We start from the raw sequence: 23,036 nt of genomic DNA on the forward strand, positions 1-23,036 counted from the left end.
TTCCGAGGAAAGGAAGAGCGGGCTCACCGTTAGTAGATCGCAGGAGACGGAGCAGCTGGAGACATTGGCTACACAGACAGCAGTCAGAGGAGAGCAGCAGCGTCGGAGCGGAGAAGCTGGTATCCGGAGGAACAGCAGCCGGAAGACTGGCGGTCATAAGACTGGCGGTGGAACAGCAGCTCAGGTCTGCAGCGTGGAGTTCCAGACGGCCGACGAACCGCAGTACTTGCCGGCACTAGCAACGAACACTCACCCGCGACGTGGAGGCGGGAAGCAGCAGTGGAGGTCAGACGGCAGGGGAAGAATCAGACGAGAAGAGCGGGAGTCGGCAGCGTGGGAACCAGAAGGCGGCAGGCGGGTTCAGGCATCAGGTAGGAGGTCTGGCGTCAAGTAGAAGGAACCCGGAGGAAGAGAGGCAGAGTGCCCCAGCCATCGGCAGCAGATCTCAGAAGAGGCAGGCATCTCCATGGTGGAATGCGGGGCCCAGAGTAGTTCCCAGCTGGGCTCCAACGGAGAGCTGGCAGGACATATCTGTCCACTGAATGAGGGATGCCTATCAATTCATCGGGAACTAGTGACATCACTGAAGAATTTTCTGACTAATATTCATGAAGCACTGGGTTCTAGTGAACTGATTGGCTTTGGCTGCATTGTAATGAATATCAATTTGTCCTAGAAAATGGCTGCTTGCCTCCACTGTGTATAGGCAAAATAATCTTCAAATGAAAGCTATCAATATCAAATATTTTATTATGCACAAAATGAAAATAAGTGACTTTATCATATCATTTCAATAGAAAAAAAAAACATTTATTATTATCTATTGCCCTCTTATGATACAGGTCATTATGTTCGTAGACTCCAAAAACATACTAGTAGGTTAATTGGCTGCTATCAAATTTACCCTAGTGTGTGTGTGTTAGGGAATTTAGACTGTAAGCTCCAATGGGACAGGGACTGATGTGAGTGAGTTCTCTGTACAGCGCTGCAGAATTAGTGGCGCTATATAAACAACTGATGATGGCAATAGACACTCTCCAAAAACACTACAACAGGACAAAGCTACAAAGCTATGTCTTTACAATTAAATAATGTGGACAAGTCATACACTTTTAATACAAATGGCAGTTTGGTCAAGTGGACAAAATAGAATTGTTAAGCGACAAAAAAAAGTGTATGCTTAGAGGACAAGCATGGAGATATAGCAGAGGTGAATGGAGGTTTTGAATAGGAGAAATTCGTTTTGTAGAAATATAAATATGTAGCTTGGAAACAGTATATGTAAATTCCAGAAATGGGAATCAGGAATTAGGACAAGATTACAGAGGACTGGTTTGAGGGTCAATGCATTTAGCCATTAATTAATGATTGGGGACACATGTTCAGTTACTGATAACAACAAAAGGGTCCCCATATATTGCTGATCACTGATTTAATAGAGCAGAGAATTGAAAATGAAGTGACAGGAAGTAGAAGAGACTTAATGACCTTCCACTGTCACTAAGTATCTCTGTACTGCTGTATATTATAACAGGGCTCCCATAATGATTGCATTATAACATATAAACCCGGGTTATAACGCTGAATTCCCTCTTTAAATAAAGTTTTGCCATTACTTACCCTCACATGGACAGCAACCTCAGTCTTCTGCGGCGCGCTGATAACACGTCATACTGCCGCAAAGCTTCATGGGAGTTGTAGTTTCCTGCCTTATGTGTTTCACCCTGTCTATATAGGGTGAGTTTAATCACACATGTAGATTTATGTTTACTATATATCGCTATATTATTATTACACTGATCAATTTCCAACCCACAATAGTTTTTATTTGGCTCCTAAATACACATTAGGATCCACCCTGTACATTATTGGGTGTCTGTTTCCAGTTGCAGTAACTGTATACAGCTTCAGGAATTTGGCTTAGTTAGCTTCTTATTCACCTATTCATGCTCCAAACTTCTTATTCAGAAAACTTTATTTTTGAAGGATTAAATCAAGTTGGATCAGAAAACTTTATTTTTGAAGGATTAAATCAAGTTGGATCACTGAGTTAACGTTAGATGATCACAAATGAGTGTCTTACACAAATTGCAATTGTACTTCGCTCATTCTTCCCAACTCTCCCGGAATGTCCGGGAGACTCCTGAAATTCGGGTAGGTCTCCCACACTCCCGGGAGAGCAGGCAAGTATTCCGCATACTGCAACTTGCTCGTCAAAGTGACATGATTCGCCGTGAATCGCGTCATTTTGGCTCCGCCCCCAACACAAAACCAGCATTTTATCGCGGGGCAAAAATGACGCGATTGACCACGGTCCCTGCCCGGGATCTCCCGAAATTAACTTTTCTAAAGGCACCAGGGTATAACCTTCATTGAAAAAGTTGGTAATTTTGTTGTAAGAAAAGGAACAGATCCCTATGCTAATACACACAGGCCTTTTACATATGCATATTATATTTTCATATATCCCCTGCTGGGCCTGTTGTCACGTATCCCCTGTTGTCACGTATCCCCTGTTGTCACGTACCCCTGTTGTCACGTATCGCCTGTTGTCACGTATCCCCTGTTGTCACGTATCCTCTGTCGTCACGTATCCCCTGTTGTCACGTACCCCTGTTGTCACGTATCGCCTGTTGTCACGTATCCCCTGTTGTCACGTATCCTCTGTTGTCACGTATCCCCTGTTGTCACGTATCCTCTGTTGTCACGTATCCCCTGTTGTCACATATCCTCTATTGTCACGTATCCCATGTTGTCACGTATCGCCTGTTGTCACGTATCCCCTGTTGTCACGTATCCTCTGTTGTCACGTATCCCCTGTTGTCACGTATCCTCTGTTGTCACGTATCCCCTGTTGTCACGTATCCTCTATTGTCACGTATCCCCTGTTGTCACGTATCCCCTGTTGTCACGTATCCTCTGTTGTTACGTATCCCCTGTTGTCACGTATCGCCTGTTGTCACGTATCCTCTGTTGTCACGTATCCCCTGTTGTCACGTATCCCCTGTTGTCACGTATCCCCTGTTAAACATAAATTGTTCCTACCTGTTGTGTTGAGCTCCGCTGGTCTCCATCTGGGACTGGGTGGAAGTTTGTTCAGCACAAGTCACACAGCACAAATCACACTCAGCCTCTGTAGGCGCAGCCACCACCCCAGTCAGCATCAGAAAGCCTTGCGATTGGCTGCCTGTTGCTGTCCAACGATGGGCCCAACCCCTGGTGACTATTGAAGCCGCCAGCGGTTCACATCACCACGCCACCCCAAGAGGTAATCTATAAAAGCAGAGGACCAAGAACAGAGTCTTGAGGAGTCTTGAGCCGCATCAACCAGTGTGAGTGGAGGGGACGATGCATTCAGAAAGGTGGAAGGTGAATCAGAAGAGTACAATGTCACAGGTCAAGGCAGTGAAAGTGTGCAGGAGAAGAGAATGGTCAACTGGATCAAAATCAACAGAGAGGTCACGGAGGATGAGTATGGAGAAGTGATCCTTCGACTTAGCTGTGAGCAGATCATTGGTCACATTAGTGAGGACAGTCTCAATGGAGAGTAGATGGTGAAAGCCCAATTACAGAGGGCTGAGGATCAAATGAGAGGACAAAAGCTGTCAGGCCTTGTGCTTATTCAGTCCTTGACTTATCCTGCAGTTGGTCCACAAGTTTCATATGCTCTGACATCTTCACTGTCTGCACGATGGGGTTTACATTTGGTTTTGCACCTCTTTTCCAACATGGCGGTGCTGACCCACAGCCACAGGGTTTCTCATAATACCTGACAACTCTGCTGGACTAATGACCTGCTGCTAGTACTTAGTTGCCAGCACCTGAGGCTTCAGCCACATGTTCATGCCTATATAAGCAGCTTCCTGGGAACAACATCACTATCAGTTTATTGAACTTCTCTTCTTAAACCAGCACTCTGTATGCTGTTGTCACCTGTCTGCCTTACTCTGTCTGTTCTTTGGCTCTTGGATGTCTGCCCTCTCTAGCTTTCACCTCTGGCTATTGGCTGACTTCTTCACTGGTTTTGACCCCTGGCTCTCGGACAAATACCTTCTATGGCTTTGACTCCTGGCTCTTGAACGACTACCTTCTCTGGCTCCCTGGCTAATCCCTGGACTTGTTGTTACATTAGACTCACTTTCTGTATTTAAAGGTAGGGTATCTCTTCTTACTAAAGTCTCTTCCTGTGTTTTCCCAATATTTACAAACATAAATCCTAGAGACCTGACACAAGCCTCTCAAGTTTGGAAGCAAATGGGAGGAGAGTAAAAGAGCACTAGTTGAAGACACAGGTAGGGGTGCGAGATAGTTTATTGAGGGCAGGTGGAACATTTTAGCTGAAAGAGCCACACAGGAGTTATATGGAACTTACAACTTGACACCTAAGACTGTAAGAATACATCTGAGTAGCATTGTTGATTTGGAACCCCACCGACATACAATAAAGATTTTAATTGGACATCGGTCTTATTCCTTCATGATAACTTAATGTTTTTATTCCACATTTTATATATGAGCTGTTTCAACTGTTATATAAATTGAGAGATACATTTACTCATACATGTGACTGATATCTTATAGTGGGGTTATACCTTGTGCTCTGTAGACTGCGTATTATAGGATTGTCTATTGTTCCTGGTAGCAGCAGAGACTCTTACATTTCAATTATTCTGATCAGAGTTATTTATATTATAAGTATATGTCTTGCTAATATGTCTTTGACCATGCTTGGTCCCGCTATCGGGTGCTCCTCATGACCGTATAAGACAGGATCCTTCATGACATATAAGCTATTTTATATTACTTAGATGTTTTACAGCTATTTCAGGCCATGCCATTAAATACTTACAATAGTTTTTGTTAGAATAGCTTTTGAAATGTTGTCTCATACTGTATCTGAGCCCATTCTTCCCAAACCTTCCCCTTCTTCCCTTCTCCAGTTTTAAACAAAAAAAAACAAAACTAAACAACGGAGACACATTGTCTAACTTAGTGCTGAAAAACTCAATGCCGGTTATGATAGAAAGGTGTCAGAACACACAGTACATCACAGCTCGCTCCATATGGGCTGTGTAGCAGCAGACCGGTCAGAGTGCCCATGCTGACCTCTGTCCACCACTGAAAGTGCCTACAACTGGCACGTGAGGACCAGAACTGGACCATGGAGCAGTAGAAGAAGGCGGCCTGCTCTGATGAATCACGTTTTCTTTTAAATCATGTGGACGCCGGATGCCTGTGCATCGTTTACCTGGGAAAGAGACAGCACCAGGATGCACTATGGGAAGAAGACAAGCTGGCGGAGGCAGTGTGATACTCTGGACAATGTACTGCTGGGAAACCTTGGGTCATGACATTCATGTGGATGTTACATTTACACGTACCACCTACCTAAACATTGTTACAGACCAAGCACACCCCTTCATGGCAGCGGTATTCCCTGATGTCAGTGGCCTCATTCAGCAGGATCATGCGCTCTGCCACACTGCAAAAATTGTTCTTTAATTGTTTGAGGAACATGACAAAGAGTTCAAGAGGTACAACTTGTCTCTCGCTGTCCTGGCTGGTCCCGTATAACTGGGGCACTCTTGTTCTCCATATTCAACTCAGTGAACTGTGCCTGAGACAGCTGTATCTCTGCTGGGAAGCAAAATAAACAAAACAATACTGTTTTTTTGTAGACTGACCTGCGCTTCGGTCACATGCAGCAATCTCCACCTCTGGTTCTCATTTAGAAAAAAACAATTCATATAAAAATACAGCATAAAGTAGGTGTGAATAACAGAAGGAATCAAATTCTCAGAAATGACATTGAACTCCTAACCCTAGACACTATAACCAGGTTATTCTCTGCGCCACAGGAACCTACAATTTTGTTTATTAACTTTGATTGTCCTAATGCAATCCACTAATATTACTGGATAAATGAAAATCTTTCTAGTAAAAATATTAGTGGATTGCATTAGTACAATTGATTTTGCAGGTAAACTTCCTTTTAGTACTTTGGATGTTGCACTAGTCTCTGATGACAATGTGAAGCTAGGCTCATTGATGACATTGAGAAAAGTCTGTCTGCTGACTTAACAGACAAGCTGGTTTGGTAGATTAATAGCTTGGTGCTCTACTGACAGCCATGGAAGAGTTCTTGGTTTGAGTTCTCAGGCAGGTTTTATTTTTAAGCATTTGAATGTTGCTCTAGGCTGTTTGATAACATTGAGAAATATCCAGAAACTCTGATGGCAAAAGCTAGCTTAGTTGTGTAGAAGCCCAGTACTCACCTGGCTATGATGGAGATGTCTAGAAGCCAGGTACTGTGATGGTGGAGCTTGTTACTTGAATCCTTAGGTGTGTTCTCTCTTACTACCATGAATGTTGCACCAGGCTGTTTTGAGATATTGAGAAAAGTACATGAGCTGGACCAACAAGTCACTGCCAGTGATGGAAGAGTCCCAGGTTTGAATCTGCAAACAGGTATCATTTTAGCACTTAGGATATTGCACATGCTTGGTGACATTTAGAAAAGTCTTACCTCCTAAAGTTACTGTGCTGGGTCACTGGACTAGTGCCCATGTGCTCTACTAACAGAGATGTTGAAGTCCTGGATTATCTTCCCCCAGATAGCATTGTGTTAGTACTTTGGATGTTGTTCCAGGCTGGTTGATGACACTGAGAATAATCTCACACCATAATTATGAAACAAGGTGGCTCTGTAGACTTGTGTCCAGATTCTCTGTTCATATCTAATGGTGGAGCTTCTGGTTTGAATCCCAAGACAGGCTTCTTTTAACTACCTTGCCTAATGTGTCAGAATTAATTTTTAACACTGAGAAAGCTCATTTACCTAAGTCTAAGCTGGCTCAGAGGACTAATAGCCTGCTTCTTTGCTTGTAGAGATGATTGAGGTGTAAGTTCAAATCCACAAAGTGCTTCAACTTTTGACTTTACACCTGGACTGTTAAATACAGTGACAAAAGCCTCCCCACTTACTTGCACCATGTGTTGTCTCAAATGGCTAGTAGCCAGGTGCTTTACTGACATTAGATGGCTATGGTCCTGGTTCAAATCCCCCTTTGTATATGGGTTGGTGCACCTGGCTGGTTCATGACTTTGAGAAAAGTCTTCCTGAAGGGCAGTCTGTCTATATTCACATTGAGGGCATAAGTTACTGGGTGATCAGTAAAGTGCTCAACTGAGAGCAGAGTTCCCATCAATATTGATAAAAGAGTAGTCTAGTGACAAATTAATAATGTAAGAAGAGTAACATTTTCATAAGTTAGCTGTTAGTTCTTTTAGAACCTCCACAGCCATGTTTAAATAATGCTAGACAAGTAATTTAACACATCATCACAAGGAGAAAACCCACTGAGCAGGTTGATAACAGAGAAAGACCATCAAGCCTGTCTGGGGATTAAAACCAGGACATCACAATCAGCAATCTGGCTATTAGTCAGCTGAGCCAGCCAAGCCAGTACATAATGTGAGCAGCAGTGAGACCTTAATGGCATCAAGAGGTCTGGAGCCAAATCAAAAGAATTGAGACTTTTCTCATGGACTTCATCAAACCTGTTGCAATATGAAATGTGCTAATAAGGAAGCAACTCGGAATTCAAAGCAGGGCTTCTACTATGACTGTCCATTGGCACCCCACTACTGTCTACTGAAAATTCTTACCTCCTAAATATACTGTGCTGGATCAACATCTCTACTAGCAGAGATGTTGAAGTCCTGGTTTATGTTCCACCAGACAACATTCTGTTAGTAGCTTGGATGTTGCTCCAGGCTGGTTGATGACATTGAGCATAATCTTACTTCATATCTAGCAATCAAGATGGCTCTGTTGACTTGTGTCCAGGTTCTCTGTTTGCAGCTAATGGTGGTGTCTCAGGTTTGAACCCCAAGAGAGGTTTCTTTCAGCTATCTTTCCTGATGAATTATGCCATTGAAAAAACCTTGGCTCAGAGGACTAGTAACCAACTTGTTTACTGGTAGAGAAGTTTGAGGTCTTAGTTCAACTCCACAAACAGCTGTAGCTTTTGTACCTTGGATTTTACACCTGACTTGTTGAAGACATTGAGATAAGTTTCCGTATTTTCTTATGCCATATGTGGGCAGCGTGGTGGCTAAGTGGTTAGCACCTCTGTCTCACAGTGCTGGGGCTATGAGTTCAGTTCCTGAACAGGGCCTTATCTGTGTAGAGTGTGTGCTCACTGATGTGAGTGTGTTGTCTGTGCAGTGCTGTGGAATAGTGGTGCTATATAAATGATGATGTTGGCTCAGATGAGTAAGATCTAGGTAATGTATATGTCAATGTATATGTCAATGTATATGTCAATGTATATGTCAATGTATATGTCAATGTATATGTCTTTGCTGGGTGGACTTGTCTGACTCATGACATTTAGGAGTCTTTGTGAAAGATGGTCTTTAGTCATATAAGTTAGTGGGCAAGTAGTAAAGTGCTCATTGGACAGAAGAGTTCCCATCAATATTGAGAAAAGTGTAGTCTAGTGAGAGAAGAGTAGTGGAAAGTTAATAATGTAAGAAAAGTGTAGTATTTTCATAAAGTAGCTGTTATTTCTTTTAGAACACCACAGCCTTGTTTATTGAATAATGCTGCACAAACAATTTAACCCATCACTTACAAGGAGAGAACCCACTAAGTAGGATGATGACAGAGAAAGACCATCAAGCCTGTCTGGGGATTCAAACCAGGACCTCCAACACCACAGTCAGCAATCTGGCTACTAGTCAACTGAGCCATCCAAGCCAGTACTTGACAATGAGCAGCAGTGAGACCGTTATCAATGTCATCAAGAGCTCTGTAGCAAAATCAAAAGAGCTGCAAATGATACCAGGCTCAGGATTTGAACCAGGGACTACAGATCAACTATAAACAGACACCCTATCTACTGGGCCACCAAGTAAGAACTTTTGTTGAGGATATGGAGAGACTTTTCTCAATGTTTTCAATCAGCCTGCTGCAACATTCAATTTGCGGAAAACAAAACCAGACGGGATTTAAACCAGAGACTCCTCTATCACAGCAAGTAAAGAACATGGATACTAGTCTACTGAGCCATTTCTTTCTTTAAACAAGATAGGAGACTTTTTACACTGTCTTCATTCAGTAACTTTGTATCAGGAATAGGGCATGTCTCTGAACTACAAGTCCCAGCAAACTCAGTAAACCTCAGTCTGACCATCATTGGAGAGAGTCCAGCCACAAGTGGAGTCCTCTATTTCTCTGACTGCAAAAGTCTTTGGTATCTGATTATCTGATATTTCTACTTAGGGACCTTTAGAACTTTGAAACAATGGTGTCAAAACATTCTGCTCTGTGGTGGGGTTTGTACATGACAAGGACTATAGGAAGGGGAAGGTGACAAGTGGGGGTTGTACATGTCAAGGACTATAGGAAGGGGCAGGTGACACGTGATATGTGGAGTGATGATGATGACGATTTTGGTGTGGTCACCTCTCCAACAGACAAATGGCAGCTGGGGGCAGTTGGTGGTAGTGGTTAAAGAGAGACCTTTGGGGCCTCCTCACATTTGGGGCAGTTAGCGAGAGAGACAAATATTTAAGTAAGTTACAATAAAGTTATAACTAAGTTACATACAAACCTGAAAATACCTTAATGTGTGATGAATTTCAGATATTACTCTATAAGACAGACACAAAGAGTCTGATTCATTAAGGAACGTCAATGCCAATATGTGCCGTATTTTGTGTAAAATCGTTATGCGCCTGCCCAGAAACAAACCATACGTCAGAGAGTGCAGCAACGTCCAATTCATCTTCGAATGCAAATGAACCTCTACAAACTACTACGATTTCAGGGACAGAATGGGGAGGGGGACTGGGCATATGCACGTAGTCAATGCACAGTAAGGACGTGCAAGCTCGAGCGCAATCACCCTTGTGACCGCCCACACAATAGACAGCATCCTTGTGACCACATAAAATACAAAGCACCCTCGTGAACACCACACAATACAGAGAGCAAAATATGATTTTTATTGATACAAACAAACTGCTGCAGTTAATGTGTGAGAACGTGGTTATCAGCTGCTGGTCATTTTCATACCTTCTAACACCTCAAATGGCCAAAGAGGGAATGTATAAGCTTTGTTATATATAACTATTCTATCTTCAAGTGTTCATACATCTGAGCAGACTTCAAATTACAAATAGTCAAACACAGTTAATTGTCAGTGGCATCAGGGTATAACCTCCATTGAACAAGTTGGTAATTTTATTGTAAGAAAAGGAATGGATCCCTATGCTAATAGATTCCGTCCATTCACACATGTATATCATATTTTCACATATCCCCTGTTGTCACATAGCCCGTCTGGGACCTGGATGGTATGTTGGTACAGCACAAGTCATATACAGCCTCTGTAGGTGCAGCCCCCCACCCCACTCAGACTCGCAATTGGCTGCCTGGTTGCTCTCCAATGACGGGACCAAACAGGGAAGCTGCCAGCGGTCCTCATCACCACCCCGCACCCGCTCATCACCCCTGACCCCCTCCCCCCACCACCAACCCTCATCACCACCCAGCACCGCTCATCACCCTGACCCCTCCCCCCCTATTTCTGTGGAGAGGCCTGGAGCTGCAGCCCTGACTACGCTGTGGCAGATTACTTGAAGCTGTTTTGGTGCAGTTGTGTTTTTGTGTGATTGGGGGAGGAATAGTGACCACAGAAATAAGTTATCTCTAAAAATCAGCATTGTCAGCTAATGCCCAAGTTCAGGGTTTCCCAACTCCAGTACTCATGGAAAACAAGCACTGTTAAGGCTCCATATCTCCTAGCTAGAGCACAGGTGTAATCATTACTGACTGACACATTGTAACAGATGTGAAAAAAAGTAACCGCAGCGAAACGCGCGTCGGGCGTCTCTCTGTGTGTATTCAATCTCATAATACATTCTATGATGTTACTTGTGATAAACATTTCGATCTTATTATAGATCCTAATCCCCTATTATAAGAATTAGAATTGTGCTTAATCCCGAGAATAAGTTTCTATGTAGGTATTCAGCAAATCACCCCCAACACTATAGTGCAATATTACAATATACCCCTATTTCAACTATATGAGGCACAATCATAACAATTAATTAAATATAGAAAAAAAAATCATTCAAGATTCCAAATAACGAGCAGCTTTATTTAAAAAAAGAGATCATGGAATGCACACAGCAATTTTTAACCACAAAATCACAATTCACTTTATCACATATTTTGCTGTTTTCATATAAAAAATAATTTTAATAAAAATATAAATAAAAGTTTTATTTAGAAGTAGTGGGTTATACACTATATGGATAAAAGTATTTGGCCACACAATGTTAATTATTGAATTGAGGTGCTTCAATCAGACCCGTGGCCAGAGGTGTAGAAAGTCAAGGACCTAGACATGCAGTCTCCATTTGCAAACAATGGGTTTGTTCTGAAGAGTTCAGTGACAAGTGTGGTACTGTGATAGGATGTCACCCTTGCAGTAAGTCGGTTCGTGAAATGTCATCCCTGTTGGACATTCCACAGTCAACTATAAGTGATATTATTAGAAAGTGGAAGCGTTTAGGAACAACAGCGACCTAGCCACACAGCGCAAGACCACCGTAAAATCACAGAACAGGGTCCAACGACTGCTAAGTAGCATGGTGCGTAAAAGTCGCCAACACTCTGCTGATTCCATAACTGATGAGTTTCGAACTTCTCAAAAACCATGCGGCGGAAGCTTAATGGAATGGGCTTCCATGGCTGAGCAGCTGCATGCAGGCCTCACATCACCAATACCAAGCGTCAGATGGAGTGGTGTAAAGCACACTGACACTGGACTGTGGAGCAGTGGAAACGTGTTCTGTGGAGTGATGAATCACGCTTCTCTGTTTGGCAGTCAGATGGGCAAGTCTGAGTTTGGCGGATGCCGGGAGAACGTTACCTGTCTGAATGCATTATGCAAACTGTGAAGTTTGGTGGAGGGCTAATGGTATGGAGATGTTTTTCACGGTTTGTGCTAAGCCCCTTATCTCCAGTGAAGGGCAATCTTAATACTTCAGCATACCAAGTCATTTTGACAATGCTATGCTTCCAACCTTGTGGAAACAGTTTGGGGAAGGCCCTTTTCTATTCCAACATGACTGTGCCCCAGCTCACAAAGCAAGGACTACAAAGACATGGTTTGATGAGTTCGGTGTGGAACAACTTGACTGGCCCACACAGAGCCCTGACCTCAATCCCATCGCACACCTTTGGGATGAACTGGAACAGAGATTGCGAGCCAGGTCTTCTCATCCATCATCAGTGCCTGACCTCATAAATGCTCTGCAGAATGAATGGGCACAAATTCCCACAGAAACACTCCAACATCTTGTGGAAAGCCTTCCAAGAAGAGTGGAAGCTGCTATTGCTGCAAATGTGGGACCAACTCCCTATTAAAGTATACGTATTTCAATACAATGCCATTACAGTCCCTGTTGGTGTAATGGTCAAGTGTCTGAATACTTTTGTTGGAGAAGGGGGACCAACTCCATATTACAGTATATGTATTTAAATACATTGTCATTACAGTACATGTTGGTGTAATGGTCAAGTGTCTGAATACTTTTGTCCATATAGTGTATATAAAACACTTAACAATTTGTGAAATGAGAGACTATTGTGGACCATGTTTAAAGCCAGTCTACTTATTTTTCTCTTTTCATTATAACAGATCCACAGGTTTCACTAATAATATCACTTGTGACCAGGAAACCCTGCAGTGTTAGGGCTCCCCGAGGACTGAATTTGGGAAACCCTGAGCTAGTTTATTCCCTCTGGTTTCTGTCTATTTACTTTTCCCTTTTATCAGTATGACCACTGTTACTAAATGGTTTAGTCTACAACAGTATTATTTACTCTATTGTATTATCACATTGTTGTTTCTTTGATGTTTCTAATAAACAATTTAAAAGAGTAAAGTAAATAGAAATCAATGTTGATTAGGTCACCATGCGCTTTACAAGCACCAGCCAGGGGGGTCTGTGCGTCCTGACCAAAGGCCATCGTGCAATCATTATAGTGTTAATGTAGTCTATTACTGTAATGTTAAATGATACCTATTTTAGCAGTCAATTAAGTTATAAATGTTTTCATTAAACTCATTTTGCAATGGACTGCATGAAATTCCTGTAAGGTGCTAGATTGTACATATCAAGATCTCATATCAAGATCTTCAGTGCTCTTGTGGGTCTGATTTATGGATGACAAGTCGGTGCAAACGCCCATCAAATTGATGGGCGGAACTAAACGCTACGGGCCTTGAAATGCCGGGTCTCCCCCACTCCAAAACCCTCGCTCCCCCCCTGAAGGCCCATACTCTGCTCTCAAAAGAGCGGAGCAAAGGCGTATTCTGGGCATGTCCAGGTGTCAGACCGCACATGGTCAGAAGAGAACATCCCTGTGCTCTATTGAAAACAGAGTGCGAGCCAGGAGGTGAGAATCCTGGGCCCCTACCCAGGTTTTGCTATAGGGCCTGGTCCTGTAATACTCCATGCTTGCTCAACTCAGAAATACACCAAATAGAGTTCTTATATACTAGAGTACGGAGCAAAGAATATTTGTAGATCCTGATTCCAGCAGGTTTTAATGCAATACAGTCCCAAGTACAGAATAGTGGACAAATGTCGATACTATCATCTTACCCACAAGTGACGTGCGGAATAGCACAGCAGACCAGTGTAAGATAATAATTAGTAACGCGTTAGCAGAATATATATATCTTTTACATCATACTGCTTTGATGATACTTGGCATAAGAACATAACATTGGATAAGTAATGAGATGTATGTATGGATGTATGTATGGATGTATGTATGGATGTATGTATGTATGAACTTTCATATAGAGGCAAGTTTGACACCTCTTCTCCCTCCCTCAGGTTGACAGGAGCCTCACAGGGCTACTCTGTGCTGTTGGGGGACCCTGCTCCGTCCACTATATAACGCTCAGGGGTATATTTTCTAAATTGCCAGTTTGAAAAAGTGGAGGTGTTGCCTGTAGCAACCAATCAGATTCTAGCTGTCATTTATTTAGTACATTCTACAAAATGACAGCTAGAATCTGATTGGTTGCTAAAGGCAACATCTCCACTTTTTCAAAGCTGACGGAAACTCGCAGCTTTATCCCCTAGGATTTGTAGTTCCACAATAGCTGGAGAAGAACACGTCATACAACACCATATTCTAGAAAGGAGATTTTGTTTTGGGTGATAAAATCTTATGAAAAACCATACCAAGTAACGTCAAAGATTCATTAAGTGGATTTCTCTGATGACGGGATTTTGAAAGACCATTATATTAAACAAATATTTTTTGAATGTGGTGGAATAACCACAGGTTTCATACAGGGCATCTTTCATGAATATATCTTAGTGCTTTCATAAGAATACAAAAAGTGCTGAAAGCTTCCGAAAATGGAACCCATGCCTGACGTTTTTGTGAAATAAAATTAAGACTAATATTGAGGATTCACCCACACAAACATTAGGTTGTATGATACAGACACGGTCTGTCAGTAAGATAAGTGCAAGTGAAGCAACAAGTAGATTATTATTTAAAGTAGTGACTGTAAGCATCATTGGAGCTACTCATAGCCGAGGTGACAGATTATGTCACATTGTAAAATCTAGATTGACAGCAGACAGATCCCCAATGTTCAGTTCAAATCACTGCAACTTTATGAATACAGTCACTGAACATCTCCTGGAGAGACGTCCGGCTCAGGGACTGGGGATATTTGCACATTTTCCTTCGTCTCCACCTCCACATTCTCTGTGGGGGAGAGGGATTTCTCTGCTTCAGAGTGAGGCTGAGCGGTGGGAACTAATTCTCTGTCTGTCACAAGAACAGCCTCCTTCTGTGGTAATATTCCCTCCAAGGCGTCATGCAGCACAGAGACTTCGATAGAGCCTAGAGTGCCGTATCGGGACAGATGGGTAGGGGCCACACCTGAAAGATCAGAGAAACAAGGAGAGCGCTCTTAATCAATGCATTAAGTACATCATCATCAGCTATTGATATAGCACCACTAATCGTGCAGCGTTGTACAGAGAACTCACTCGCATCAGTCCCTGCTCCATTGGTGCTTACAGTCTAAATTCCCTAATACACAAAGACACAGAGACTAAGGTCAATTTAATAGCAGCCAATTAACCTACTAGTATGTTTTTGGAGTCTGCTAGTGACATTTGGTACACCGGTCTTTTATAAATATGAGCAAAGCATGCAATGCATAGAAGTATTTTACTGGTAAGAGGAGTTGTCTGAGCCATGGAGGAGGTTTAAATGGAATTTCTCCATCTGCAATAGGAGGATACAGGTGATGGGTTATGTCCTACCCCTAGGAGACCGCTAACTATCAAAACACAGATGACTTCTCATCCTTTAACCTCCTGCTTGCCACCATTTTTTTTTTATTTTTTTAACCAGTGCCCTATACTTTATCCCCTCTAGTACACAATGGGGATAACCTCATATTTCCCACAGAGGTTAAGAGTTAAAGCTGCAGCAATTTGACCCCATTAATCTTTTGGGCATTTCATTTTTTTTTTGCACAGATAACAATATCCTGAGTAACACAACAATAACTGAATTAGCTCACACTCATTCCTACAGTGGTTTACATGGGATAAAAATCCTCCAAAAAAATAAGAATTGCAGCTAACACAACAGAAGGGAGAGTGATAGGCTTATGTCCATGAATATTTTACCGTTGACTAGTATGTATAAGGAACCTGCTTCGCTACTACAACACTGACTGGCCCAAGTAAAATGATTACTCCCTTATTTGACAGACCTATCCAAAAAAAAAACAAAAAAAAAAAAAAACCACACCAAAGTCTTAGTCTTTTGTCAAGCTAAAGAACAGTCAGCTCCAGGCAAAGAAATGGCTTTAAAAAAAAAAAAAAACCTAAAAATAAAATCACAAGGCCTGGTATTGTTTAGTGACTTCCCAAAACAAAAAAAGAGATTTATACCGAAGATCTGGGCCCTCTGTGCAGGGGGAAAGAGGACCTGTAAGCAGCGGTTCAGATATGGCGTCAAGTCCTCTAGGAAGACCGTGCAGAACTGGATAAATAGTTCACGTTCCTGGGGGCTGAATGCGGCGTCCTCGGCTCGATGAAACGACAAAATGATGTTGACAACCTGAAGGTAAGAAAGGAAAACCAAAATAAATACCAAACTCACTACCAATATAACATATTTTGGATATACCAAGACTCATACATACATAGAGCTCCGTCTGTGGACATCAAATCCTTGTAGTAAGCACAAGGCAGTGAGAGGCCACATGAAGCTCTACCAATCATTCCTACTTTTCCCTTATTGACATGAATGTAGCAGCCTATTCAATAATGGGATGGGGGCAACTTCTCTCTAGTTGTCCAGTATGTCAGTGCTTTAATATACTGCGGAACTGCGCCAATACAGTCATATCAAACACAACACGAACTACAAACACAACACGAACTACAAACACAACACGAACTACAAACACAACACGAACTACAAACACAACACAACAGGAGTTGTGCTCAATGCCATTACTGAAAAAAATGTTTAAGGGTGTACAGGTCTACGTATTGATGATAACTGGACCTTTGACATATATATATATATATATATATATATATATATATATATATATATATATATAGTGGTTAGCACTTCTGCCTTACAGCACTGGGGTCATGAGTTTAATTCCCAACCATGGCCTTATCTGTGTAGAGTTTGTATGTTCTCCCTATGTTTGTGTGGGTTTCCTCCGGGTGCTCTGTTTTTTTTCCCCCCCAATCCCAAAAAAAACTACTAGTAGGTTAATTGGCTGCTATCAAATTGACCCTAGTCTCTCACTCAGTGTGTGTGTTCGAGAATTTAGACTGTAAGCTCCAATGATGCAGGGACTGAGGTGAGTTCTCTGTACAGCGCTGCGGAATTAGTGGCGCTATCTAAATAAATAGTGACGATGATATTGTCATGAATTTGTAACATTTATCTACATATTGCACAAACCTGTGCACTAGAGACAGAGGAGAGTATAGTACAGGATTACAGGTATTGGATCTGTAACCTGGAAATGTTAACCAGAAGGTTTAAAAAAAAATAAAAAAAAAAAAGTATTTCTACATATATTTACTATAAGGAGCTCCGCTAAACAATTTATTTTGAGGAAGTGGAGTAAGAAATGGTTTATTTTTAAATGAGTTTTAGTAGATTTTAGGCTTCTTGTTCCAAATGAAAGAATACAGTCTCATCCAAAACACCTTTAACTCCAATCATTCTATACAACAGACTGCACAACTGTATATATAAAAATAAATGATTGTATTTAGGTTTATGCTGCTGGTCACAGCCCAGAAACTACAGTCATTGAATCCGATTACTGCAGAAGCGGAGCTGTGGTCACACAGCACAGATCTGATGAGCACACACACATCAACCAACCAGATTTTCCAGCAGCTCAATTAAATTCCACTTTCTCACTAATGGATTTTGATTCAGCAAAAATGATCATTTAAGATACGCAAACGAAATGACATCAGGTCGACTTGTTCCGAAATTACTATATTAGTGTGTGCTCGGGCAGCGTAAGATTTGACGCAGTGAACCACTGTGGCTGGATCATTTATAAATAACTTAATGTATAATTTTATTTCAAATAGTGGCATAGTGTGCCGATGTATATCATTGCAAGCGTATAGATTTTTGTATTAGGAATGTATTGATTTCTGGTGCAGTAGGCATATGTTGGAGGAAATGTGTTGTAAGAAATGAAGAATGGAAATCCCATGCTAATTAGGCCTTTAAATTTGCGAGTGACCCAGACAGATTTCACCCTGAATGCACAGGAGGGGGTCATTAGACTTTCATCCTGTGTCTTGAGAGAGATAAAAAAAAACAAAAAAACTAGCAGCTAGTAATTTAGGAAATCACAAATTTTGTTAGGTTTATATTGCATTTAAATCCAAGTTTCCAGAATATATTACATCCTGATGCTAATCATTATATGTAATATCTCAGACTTTCTGGTGCCAGGTAGGAAAGTGGGGCTGGGTTACCGCCTGCCATCACGTGTGTCCAAAACAGTATATAAAGAGCTGTTTAGCCATGTAATATATTATACTATCTGTACTTCTGGATGACCACTAGTACCTCCAACTAGTGTGTAGTCGTCCTTGTAAGGACCTCCTTGAGCAAATAAAAATCACTGCTAGAAGATTCTGCCTGGCGCCTATTGCCTGCTGTATCCTGTTGACCAACAGATGAGAGCTTACACTCTAATCTGTTCCCTGGCGGTCCTGTGTTCAACTAGTGTCAATGCTCTGCCTGCTACCCAGCACTAATGATTCATAGTAGGCGGTCAGGAGGTACCAGTCAACAGCCGCTACCCCAGAAGTGAGCGGATTCTAGGTGCCGCAAAGGACCTTAGGGGCGGCAGCCAAATCCTCGTACAACTATTTTGCAGTTGGCGAGTGACTGGTGGCAAGGTGACACCAGTAGGAGTGATCAGTAACAGCCGTTTATTGAAGGTGAGAAAGAAACCCAGATAACTTGTGCAGGAAGAACATCCCTTCATCTTTCCTCCACCCTACAGACCGGGTGGTGAAGTAAGCTCTAATAGCTTTATAATTTGAACAGTACACACTTACCTTACCCAAAGCATCCTGTAACTGGTTTGTCACTTCCTGAGTTAGACCCACCGGACAACAGAGACGCAGGTCATTAAAAGCCACTAGAATGTTGTTGAGAAAACAGGCTAAGGGAGGGAAATCCAGGAGCACCATTGGGGGCTGCAGGGTTCCTGGCTGGGCAGTTGGTGTTGGGACAGGTGGGATATTGCTGCTGCTCAGGCCCATGGGGGTAGAGATCAGGGTATACATGTTCATCTCCTCCTGGAACTTCTCCACAGCCTCCTTTGCCGCTCGTGTAAAGTTCTCAGCCGCCACCTGCTGGAAGATGGGCGCCAGCTGGCCGCGGAAGTCTGCCCCCACGCGGCTGAAGGAGAGTCCGAAGTACATGCACTGGCCCATAAGAGAGTCCAGTCTACTGCCCACCCCTCTCTGAAGGTCACTCTCCAACACTTGCAGGAACTCGCTAACTTTCTGCAACACCCACCCGTGGAATATGGCTCCCTCACTCAGAGGCAACGAGCCTGTAGGTGGGAGTAGGAGGGGGTCTTCGTCCGAGAAGATGGCCCGGTACTGTGTGACGACATCAAAGAGGTGTACACGGCAGCTCTCGATAGTTTTGGTGAGGTGGAAGTAGGGGTCCTCCTGGGGGATGGAGCTCTGGAGAGATCGCAGCCATGCGTCCCGAGCTTGCAGGAACTTAATACGCAACTCGGCTTCAGTGAATACATCCATCCGACGGAGGTAGCCAATCACCCGCAGGCAGGCGGGGAGCTGAATGTTACCACGAAGCTGCTGGAGGAGTTGGTTCAGCATCAGCTGTGCAGACTGACGCACTTCATTTACTATTCCCTGCGGAGAAGGGACATACATACAGGATGAGAAAGGAACGCCACATCATACAAAGAACAATGCTCACTGAAAATTCTCCTTTTGTTTATGTTGGCCAGAGGGATTGTCCTCCTTAAGCTGGGTACACACTACAGAATTTCCCACCAACTTTTTATGCTGATCGATTTTACACGCAATTGATTGTCCGATCGCTCGGTCCATGGACTGCATACACACTAGCCTTGTTTTAGACGATAAAGGGAAGAGCAGATGTCCCGTTAGCGACTTTTTACAGCCATGTTGTCGTGAGCAATGATTGTAATTTCGCACTCACTGACGTGGATTGGTCGGAAAATTATACACACTACACAATAGAAACGAGATTGGAACGAAAATATTTAACAGTACGACCAACCAAATGAGGTGACAATCGTCCATTTGGGCAGACTTTCGACCATCGTGTCACTGCACACACTGACCCGACTTTTGAACGAGCGGTCGTATGTTGGCTGGTTGAGCCGATTATTGGACGAAGACCCTGTAGTGTGTACCCAGCTTTAGACACCATCTCATGTACCCCTTTAGTGCAGGGTTGACTCCTGTGAAAACTGACAGCCAAAAGCAGAGAACTGTAATAAGATAATTGTTTTACACCGCACCAGGTTGACCATTAATACTCCTATATGGCATATAGTGGGTAATTTTATATCACCTATGATGGAGGGTGCACTCACACACAGTGTTGGAGTCAATATTGTAAGGAGGGAGAAAGAAAGAGTGTGTCCAGACGAAGAGGCACTCTAATGGTCAGAGATTAAAACTTAAATTTTATTAGTATATTTTAAAAGTTCTCAGTATAATGAGTTCCATGGGGACCTATAGCGAAATATTTAAAATAAGAGAATTGGAATGAATGTTTAGAAAATTTATGTTTTGTTAAAATAGGTAGTAACACGAGACTACCAAGCTGCCCCGCTGCTGAAATAACTATATATTTATATAATTGTTCATGATATAGATAGTACTAGTATAAATCGATCTGACCATATAGAGACATCAATAGTATAAGTCAACAGAGATCTCCCAATGTATGTGGTAAGGAGAATCCCTTTATGGCTATAGTATGATAAATATGATAATAATTTAGTGGGAAATAAGGATACATGCAGGGAATATAAAATCCCAATAGCCATAAAGGGATTCTCCTTACCACATACATTGAGAGATCTCTGTTGACTTATACTATTGATGTCTCTATATGGTCAGATCGATTTATACTAGTACTATCTATATCATGAACAATTATATAAATATATAGAGATATTTCAGCAGCGGGCGGCTTGGTAGTCTCGTGTTACTACCTATTTTAACAGAACATAAATTTTCTAAACATTCATTCCAATTCTCTTATTTTAAATATCTCGCTATAGGTCCCTATGGAACTCATTATATTGAGAACTTTTAAAATATACTAATAAAATTTAAGTTTTAATCTTTGACCATTAGAGTGCCTCTTCGTCTGGACACACTTTCTTTCTCCCTCCTTACAATAAAAGCAGAGAACTGTCAGTCAAACAGCATGGGGAAGGGGGTGAACCTCAAACTATATGCAGCGCAGAAAATGCTGGGACAGCGAAAAATAATTTAATTATTTTATTCCAAGGTTTGGTTCTGTTTTCTTTAATCATTGGGGCACTGCACCTCTATTTATCGTCTTTGGCAATGTATATACACGGACTTAGAGTTCTGCACAAACAGTGATCACACCAGCGATTTACATGAAGCTTTCTTCCTATGTATGGCTGCCTCTGAAAGAACATCTGCACTAGTGGACACACCTGTATGACCAGGATAGAAGAGTACTTCTTCTCCAAGCGCTTCACATAGGCGGCAAGTTCCAGCGCTTCCTCGTAGTACCCGTTCCGGACACACGTGTCCATCAGCTGAGGGATCTCCAAGATTTCCAGTATCTCAGTGTGTCGGTTCAGGGTCAGTGTGTTCATACGCCGGCTGGAACTGATCTCCTCCGCCTGCTTCACAAAGCCCCTACAAATTCACATGGAATATTATTTATATTAAATATTGCATCGAAGGGAAGGGGAGGGGAGGGGAGGTATAGTAGTCAGAGATGACAGCTAGTGGCGTTAGTGACATAGATGACATCTGGGGAAGGCAGAGGTAGTTGCGACACAGATGACTGCCAGGGCACAGGCAGCAGAGGTGGATAATGAAATATGTGATACAGATGACAATCAGGCATATAGCAGCAGTTGTAGGGACACACAGGATGACAGCTGGAATGGGGGGGGGGGGGTATTACTAGCAGGGACACACAGGATGACAGCTGGGGGGGTATTAGCAGTATGGACACACACAGGATGACGGCTGGGGGGGTATTAGTAGCAGGGACACACAGGATGACAGCTGGGGGGGTATTAGTAGTAAGGACACACAGGATGACAGCTGGGGGGGTATTAGCAGTATGGACACACAGGATGACGGCTGGGGGGGTATTAGTAGCAAGGACACACAGGATGACGGCTGGGGGGGTATTAGTAGCAAGGACACACAGGATGACAGCTGGGGGTGTATTAGCAGTATGGACACACAGGATGACAGCTGGGGGGGTATTAGTAGCAGGGACACACAGGATGACAGCTGGGGGTTATTAGCAGTATGGACACACAGGATGACAGCTGGGGGGGTATTAGTAGTAAGGACACACATGATGACAGCTGGGGGGGTATTAGTAGTAAGGACACACAGGATGACAGCTGGGGGGGTATTAGTAGTAAGGACACACAGGATGACGGCTGGGGGGGTATTAGTAGTAAGGACACACAGGATGACGGCTGGGGGGGTATTAGTAGTAAGGACACACAGGATGACAGCTGGGGGGGTATTAGTAGTAAGGACACACAGGATGACGGCTGGGGGGGTATTAGTAGTAAGGACACACAGGATGACAGCTGGGGGGGTATTAGTAGTAAGGACACACAGGATGACGGCTGGGGGGGTATTAGCAGTATGGACACACAGGATGACAGCTGGGGGGGTATTAGTAGTAAGGACACACAGGATGACAGCTGGGGGTGTATTAGTAGTATGGACACACAGGATGACAGCTGGGGGTGTATTAGTAGTAAGGACACACAGGATGACAGCTGGGGGTGTATTAGCAGTATGGACACACAGGATGACAGCTGGGGGTGTATTAGCAGTATGGACACACAGGATGACAGCTGGGGGGGTATTAGTAGTAGGGACACACAGGATTACAGCTGGGGGGGGTATTAGTAGTAAGGACACACAGGATGACGGCTGGGGGGGTATTAGTAGCAGGGACACACAGGATGACAGCTGGGTGGGTATTAGCAGTAAGGACACACAGGATGACAGCTGGGGGGGTATTAGCAGTATGGACACACAGGATGACAGCTGGGGGGGGTATTCGCAGTATGGACACACAGGATGACAGCTGGGGGGGTATTAGTAGTAAGAACAGGATGACAGCTGGGGGGGTATTA

At 42.9% G+C, this 23,036-nt stretch overlaps 1 protein-coding gene across 2 annotated transcripts in view; it reads right to left on the reverse strand.

The window, feature by feature from the left end:
* Positions 1–23,036, reverse strand: part of COG8 (component of oligomeric golgi complex 8) — a 31,700-nt gene that overhangs the window by 6,856 nt on the left and 1,808 nt on the right. Inside the window, exons 2-5 of one of the 2 annotated variants that reach the window (XM_075189099.1) lie at positions 21,348–21,555; positions 18,700–19,530; positions 16,027–16,195; positions 13,606–14,998 (exon numbers count right to left, since the gene is read on the reverse strand). In XM_075189099.1, coding sequence (XP_075045200.1) covers positions 14,739–14,998; positions 16,027–16,195; positions 18,700–19,530; positions 21,348–21,555 — 1,468 coding nt within the window. In that variant the 3' untranslated portion in view covers positions 13,606–14,738. Of the gene's footprint in view, positions 1–13,605; positions 14,999–16,026; positions 16,196–18,699; positions 19,531–21,347; positions 21,556–23,036 lie in introns of those variants that run through there. The other variant, XM_075189100.1, reaches the window with a different exon arrangement.

This window comes from Mixophyes fleayi, chromosome 10 (assembly GCF_038048845.1).
Source record: "Mixophyes fleayi isolate aMixFle1 chromosome 10, aMixFle1.hap1, whole genome shotgun sequence".
In the NCBI taxonomy this organism is placed as follows: domain Eukaryota; kingdom Metazoa; phylum Chordata; class Amphibia; order Anura; family Limnodynastidae; genus Mixophyes; species Mixophyes fleayi.